General features: G+C 34.9%; 1 protein-coding gene across 3 annotated transcripts in view; it reads right to left on the bottom strand.

Annotated features, from left to right (window-relative positions):
* The window catches only part of Pals1 (protein associated with LIN7 1, MAGUK p55 family member), an 80756-nt gene that overhangs the window by 37057 nt on the left and 36480 nt on the right, over positions 1–7219 (bottom strand). For 2 of the 3 annotated variants that reach the window (XM_048362297.1, XM_048362296.1), the window contains one exon: positions 4988–5521. In XM_048362297.1, coding sequence (XP_048218254.1) covers positions 4988–5354 — 367 coding nt within the window. In that variant the 5' untranslated portion in view covers positions 5355–5521. The remainder of the gene's footprint in view (positions 1–4987; positions 5522–7219) is intronic. The other variant, XM_048362298.1, reaches the window with a different exon arrangement.

The raw sequence follows: 7219 nt of genomic DNA, 5'->3' as shown, positions 1-7219 counted from the left end.
CTCCTGATTACAGTCTCCCAAGTAGTTAGGACTATAGAAGGCATGAGTCAGTGATGCCCAGCCAAATATTTTAATAAAGGCTATTATTAACATATAAAGTGGGGCTGGGAATATGGCCTAGTGGCAAGAGTGCTTGCTTTGTATACATGAGGCCCTGGGTTCGATTCCTCAGCACCACATATACAGAAAATGGCCAGAAGTGGCGCTGTGGCTCAAGTGGCAGAGTGCTAGCCTTGAGCAAAAAAGAAGCCAGGGACAGTGCTCAGGCCCTGAGTTCACGGCCTAGGACAAGCAAAAAAATAATAATAATAATAAAATAAATAAATAAAGCAAGCAAAAATTAATTCATTAGACGATCTATGGTAGACTCTGGCTCTTTAAAAAATTAAACTTAAGGACTAGGGAGTGCATGACAGTGGTAGAATGCTTGTCTAGCATGCATGAGGCCCAGGGCTTGATCTTCAAATTCTACAAAATACATTTTATTTAAACTTGTAGGTTATCACTTAGTTATACTTTTTTTTTTTTAACCAAGCTCTAGTTTTTTCTTTTGTTCTTCTGAGACCTGGGCAGCTGTCTTTGGAGACACTGGTTGGACACTGATCAAAGAGCCTAGAGGTAAAAAGAGGTCATAGTGTTCTAATTGAGACACTGTTTTAATACAATTTCAAAAATCTGATCCTTAAGGAAATACTAAAACTAAGGCTCAGAAAAATCAAGAAACCTGCTCAAGGCCAAAGGCAATTAAGTAATTATGTAAATTATTTAAATATAGTCTGTTTCATATTCCTGTGATTTCCAATATGCAATTACATAAGTGTTTTTGTTTTGTTTTGTTTTTTGCCAGTACTGGAGCTTGAACTCAGGGCTTTGAGCTCTTGCTCTGCTTTCTTGATCATAGCTGGCACCCTATCACTTGAGCCACACCTCCAAGCTTGGTATTTTACTGGCTGAGGCAAAATATTTAAGACTGTTCTGCCTGGACTAACTTCAAACCAAGATGTTCAAGGTCTCAGTGTCCTAAGTAGTTAGGATTACAGGCATGAGCAACTGGTGACCAGCTATGTCAAGCATTTTTAACTTGTTATAAAATAACAAGAGGGAAAAAGTTAAAGTAAAATGAAGTTTAGATACAGTGTCAAAGACTTATGTTCCAGTTATTTTTGTGTGTATACAAAAATATATAATAGGTCACATAACTTGTTCACCTAAATCATTTGCATGAATACACACTTATATTCCAACAATTTTTTAAATTTTAACAATCTGACTAAATCAGAAAATTCTCAATTGGTACCAACATGTTAAACATTAACCCAATACCAACAAGTTTAATCATTTCACTTACAAGAAATAATACAGTTCCCAAAAGAATAGCTAATAACTATCTGCAAATATTTACAACAGTTAAGCAAAACTTTGACAGTGAAAATAATTAACTTGTCAGGAGGAGAGTAAAGTAAATCTCAAGGTTTTCTGGAATTTTATTGACTTTAAGTAAACTTTAAAAGAAGTTTATCACAAGCAGTCAAAATGCTAGTATCCAATGGACCATCAAAAGTCAGAATGAAATGTAAAAGATATGTTTTACTTTTAATTGTCAATGTTCTTGACTTACTAGCTCAAATATTCAATATTTGGCAAAAATAAACAAAATTAATCAAGACTAAAAGTACTATTATCAATAATATTATGAAAATGTTTCATTCTTTAGCTTTAATCACCTTAACTATCTTCCCATTTTGTGTGTCTTATTTTCTTCACACTAAAGTACCTAACTAGAGAGCCCCTAATCATAAATATTCTATCTAAGGTTTTGACAAAAGAAAATTCACCATGGGTGTATATGCCCTTTCCTTATGTCACTTCAAAGGTAATGACTATTATACAGCCATATATATGACAGATGGCAGTCCTCCCTAGCTTATTCCTGATAAACAGTCTACTATAGCTACCGGCTCACATCCATAACCCCAAATTACTTACTTGCAAAACCAAAACAAAAACATAAAGCACAAATTACAAACATCTACAACCTGGAAATACCTGAAAATATCCTAATCCTCTCTTACCCCATTTTAACCTGCATTTTTCTTTTGTGGGTATTTTTCTCACAAGGTACTTTCTTTGATAATGAAACAGAATAAAGACAATATTTTCACTGCACTAAAAGCAAGGTTGAAAATTACTATAAATTTTAAGAAAATCTCAATATATGACAATTTCTACCATTTATAATTTTTATTCATTACTCATTTGAAGTTAAGTTCCCCAAATTATTATTTTTTATTTTTAAGATTCTAACTGCCTTTAAAGCATATCACTTTCTGAGTATTTTTTAATCAATTATTATGTTGACTAACTTAAAATACTTTGTAAACTAAAAACTAACTACAGATAAAATATCTAATCAGTAACAATTTAAACTCTTAAGAGTACTTTGTCTACTCACAGATAAATGATGTATCATTTAGAGATTCCTCTTAAAGAATTAATTCAGTTGTCCCAATCTTCTCTCATTTAAAATACAGTTGCTCTTTCAGGTTGTGAAAGAGCTGAGAAGTTGTCTCCTGTCATGTGTATATTAATCAAAATACTGGCAAGGAGACACATAAAATTTTAAGGGAGTACTTTGTTGTAGTTTGATGTGTTAGCAGATTAGGAACAGGAAAAAAATGTTTCATAAAAGCTACTATATTTTAAGTGAAAACAATGGTAGCTTAAAAATGAGGCTTAACAATTTATACCTTATGCCAGTTTTTCAAGTATTTTTTATAATTAACATTCATTTGTACTAATCAACAATACATCTACCACTTATTTCTCAAAATATTTATTCTTCTCTTCAAGTAATGAATTATAGATACCTGATACTATATCTCAAATTACTTGTAAATATTAAAACACCCTTAAGTTTAAGCACCACACGAAAGTATTTATGTAAACCACAGTGGATTACAAATTGTAAGGAAATCTAGCTAGCTGTCCTTTTAAATGGTAGAACAGTCAAGAGCAAACATAAAGATGGGAAAAAGTGGGACCCAGGGACATAGCTCAGTGATAAAGAGTGTTTGCCTAGCATGTATGAAAGCCTACTCTCTAGTACACACACACACAAAAAGAAGAGACATAAGAGGAGGAAGAAGGTGAAAAGAAGAAAAGAGGAAGGAAGAGACAAAGGAGATACAGCAGCAGCTTTACTGAACAGGCCATGAGAGGAGGATTGCTTGAGCCTAAGTGTGAGTCCAAGCCTGGGTAATATACTCAGAACCAGTCTCAAAAATTAAAAAGAGGGGCTGGGGATATGGCCTAGTGGCAAGAGTGCTTGCCTCCTATACATGAGGCCCTGGGTTCGATTCCCCAGCACCACATATACAGAAAATGGCCAGAAGTGGCACTGTGGCTCAAGTGGTAGAGCGCTAGCCTCGAGCAAGAAGAAGCCAGGGACAGTGCTCAGGCCCTGAGTCCAAGCCCCAGGACTGGCCCCCCAAAAAAAAAATTAAAAAAGAAAGCAGAGTGTACATTCCTGTAATCTCATCACTCAGGAGGCTAAGGAAGAGGATTGCTAGATCCAGGCCAATTTGGGCTACTATCTAAAAACCCAAATGATCTCATTTTAGGTGTTGCAGTAAAACAAAACAAAACCAACAATTATTTCTTCTAAACTAAAACTGTATTTTCTATTTGCTATGATTATATAAATACTATTAGGATAAACATTTATGTCTCAGTCTAAGTACTACAAATGGACACATATATTAGTCTTAAAACAAATAGATTGGGTGCTGGTTACTCAAGAGGCTGATATCTAAGGATCTCAGTTCAAATCCAGCCCAGGAAGGAAAGCCAATTACATACCAAAAACATCTGGAACTAGAGCTGTGGTTCAAGTGGTAAAGTGTGCCAACCATGAGTGGAAAACCTCAGGGACAGTGCCATGGCCCTGAGTGTAAGCCCCAGGACTGGCACACACACAAACACACAAATTGTAAACAGAAAAAATGTAAGCAGAAAAAGCAATCCAGGCTAGGTATAACAATATAAACTTTCTTCAATAAAGGATATTTACAGAATATATTTAGGGAGGGAGCGAAAAGGAGGAGGAGGACATGAGGAAGAAAAGGAGGAGGAAGTAATGGGAAACGAAAGGCTAGTTAGAGGCAACTGAAGTATTTCTACTAAATAAAGCCTTTAGGAAAAAAGACAATTAAATTCCTTCATATAAATCTATTAAATATGTGATATTTTGGTATTTGTTGTAACATACAAAGGCATTTAGCAGGCTTCACTTTCTCCAAACATCTTATCTATAATCTGTTGAAACAGAAGCATGCACATTTGGAATATGGAACAGCACCTGTTTATCATATTGTCAGTCATAAAAGAAATCAAAGCAAATTTAAACTGCAGCTATTAACTGCATTACTAGTTTACAAACTAAGAAAATCAGAAATTCAAAATCTGAAAACTGGGCTGGGAATATGGCCTAGTGGTAAAGTGCTTGCCTCGTATACATGATGCCCTGGGTTCAATTCCTCAGCACCACATATATAGAAAAAGCCAGAAGTGGCTCTGTGGCTCAAGTGGTAGAGTACTACTAGCCTTGAACAAAAAGAAGCCAGGGACAATGCTCATGCCCTGAGTTCAAGCACCAGAAATGGCAAAAAAAAAAAAAAAAAAAACACCCCACAAAAAATATGAAAATTGCCCATAAGTATTTTAATATAAAACTTTTTGAGTGATACAAAAGATGATTTTATAAACTTTAAATGTTACTATGATGTAACTTTTAATATTTAAAAAAAGAAACCTGTAAATCACCATTTATTTAGGCCCCATCCTTTTGCTCTGTGTGACTAAAACTAAACAAGGACAACCTTTCCAAGAATCCAAGTTGCTATTACTTACATATTCACTCCAAGACACATTTATAAGACATACATAAACTAAAGCAAAACATTTTTATTATTCTGCAATTTTTACTTACCTAATATTTTCACAGCATAATGAGGACTTTCTAAAATAATTCCTTCCTCGGTGTCAAATATAGGGTTATCTATTCCAGTCTTTGGAGGAATTTGGGCTAGTTTCTTAAGTCTCATGGAAGAATTAAGGTCCAGTTCTTGCTTTTTCCCTTCTTCCTCTCGCCTACGTCTCATATCCTCCTGTTGTTGTCGGATACGCTCCAACTGTGCACTTCGTCGTACTGGCATCATCCTTGTGCCCAAATCTCCAGGGCAGTCAACAGCCATCTCTCGGTGCCTCTGATGTTCCTCTGGTGATGCAAGATCAACATTTTTTATTCCGTTGTCGGATTCCTCTGTAACATGCCCATTCATATGGAATGTTGTCATGATTATCTATAAAAACCTGTACCAATTTATATAGATCAATTTTTCCTATAAAGCCAATTCTCTTGATTCTGTAGTATAAAATCCATGTTACTTCAAAAAACAACCAAAAAAAGAAACTTCTCACACCACATAATAATGCTATGAAAAGGTATCCATGAAGGAAAAATCTAAGGGGAAAGATGGAAGGGGGAAAAAAAAGTGTAAGAATTACAATATGAAACCTGATTTACATAGCCCCCTTTCTAATCTCTACACAATACAGAAGAAAAATCTAGTAAATATATGATTTTTGCTCTATAGATTAAGTACATTTCTTGTATTTTACAAAGAATGCTGAGAAAATCAAGCCATTCCCTTTTCCCCAAGTCAACTCTCAAGAATTTGAAGCATATTATTTATCTTTTCTTTTCTTTTCTTTTTTTTGCCAGTCCTGGAGCTTAAACTCAGGGCCTGAGTGCTGTCCCTGGCTTCATTTTGTTCAAGGCTAGCACTCTACCTCTTGAGCCACAGTGCCACTTCTGGCTTTTTCTGTATATGTGGTGCTGAGGAATTGAACCCAGGGCTTCATGCATGTAGGCAAGCACTCAACCACTAGGCCACATTCCCAGCACTATTCATCTTTTTAAATATGACATTTGGGGCTGGGCACTGGTGGATCGTGCCTGTAATTCTAGCTACTCAGGAGGCTGAGATCTGAGGATTGTGGTTCAAAGCCAGCTGGACCAGGATAGTCCAAGAGACTCATCTCCAATTAATCACTAGAAAAGTAGAAGTGGTGCTGTCACTCAAAGTGGTAGAGTGCTAGTCATGAGCTAAAAAATTCAGGGACAGTGTCCAGGTCCTGAGTTCAAGCCCCAGGACCACCACCACCACCAACAACAACAAAATTGACACTGGAAAGTTTAGTAAAGTAGAAAAATAAAAGTTTAGAGTATTAATTTTGTAAAGAATAGGTGCTTCTTATATAAATAGGTGCTTAAATGCCTAAAGTTGTCTCAATTTTGTGATTGGTTAATTGCTAAACCAAATGATGACAGTCAATTCCATATATACCAAGCTAACTTGATATGGTAGGTAACTTGAAATACAGGAAATATTTGCAGGAAAAATTAACTTATTTTTAAGGGGGTATGAGATGGAAATGCCCAAAGTATAAGAAACTTTATAATTAGAAGCAAAGTAGCATCTACAGAAAAAAACAATCATGGAGAGAAAACAGAATCTTCATTCTGTCTCTGCCACTTCCATTATTATTATGATTTAAAGTGCCTGGTCTCTGAACCTCAGATTCAATTAGACAAATTATTTCATAGGATTTTGAGCCTTAAGTAAGATAATGTGTAAAAATTATAATGTGGGTATATAGATATGTTTATATTAATTTTAAGTATTAATCTGTTTTTCTTATCTTAAAAATCCTCTAAGATAGGTTAGACAAGAAAAATATTTTATTAGATGGCACTGGCTTTTCACCAAATTATTTCTTGAGCACAAACAGGCAGACTGTTTGTGTGTGAACCCACACAGAGTATCTAATTAGTCTTCTTCTACTCTTCTTCTACTCAGTCTTTAAAAATATTTACAATAATAAATCTACTATCTCCTTGAGTTGAGAAGCCTTAAGAGTAGTTGGAGCACAATGCCAACTAAGCAAACTGCAAGTTTTTAGATAATTACTAATGCCAGTCAATCTTTCAAATGTCAAGTCACAGTAAAAACAAAGACAGAAGACAAATCACTTAGTACAAAATATAAAGATGTAAGTAACTGGAAAACCACAAGAGCACCAATAAAGACAATAGATACAAATGACATGAGCCTATAAAATTTTACTTTCACAAGAATTCTAATAAATTCTTGTCACT

The sequence above is a fragment of the Perognathus longimembris genome, chromosome 14 (genome assembly GCF_023159225.1).
Source record: "Perognathus longimembris pacificus isolate PPM17 chromosome 14, ASM2315922v1, whole genome shotgun sequence".
In the NCBI taxonomy this organism is placed as follows: Eukaryota; Metazoa; Chordata; class Mammalia; order Rodentia; family Heteromyidae; genus Perognathus; species Perognathus longimembris.
Note: the sequence above shows the minus strand (reverse complement) of the source record. Positions and strands in the feature narration are given on the sequence as shown.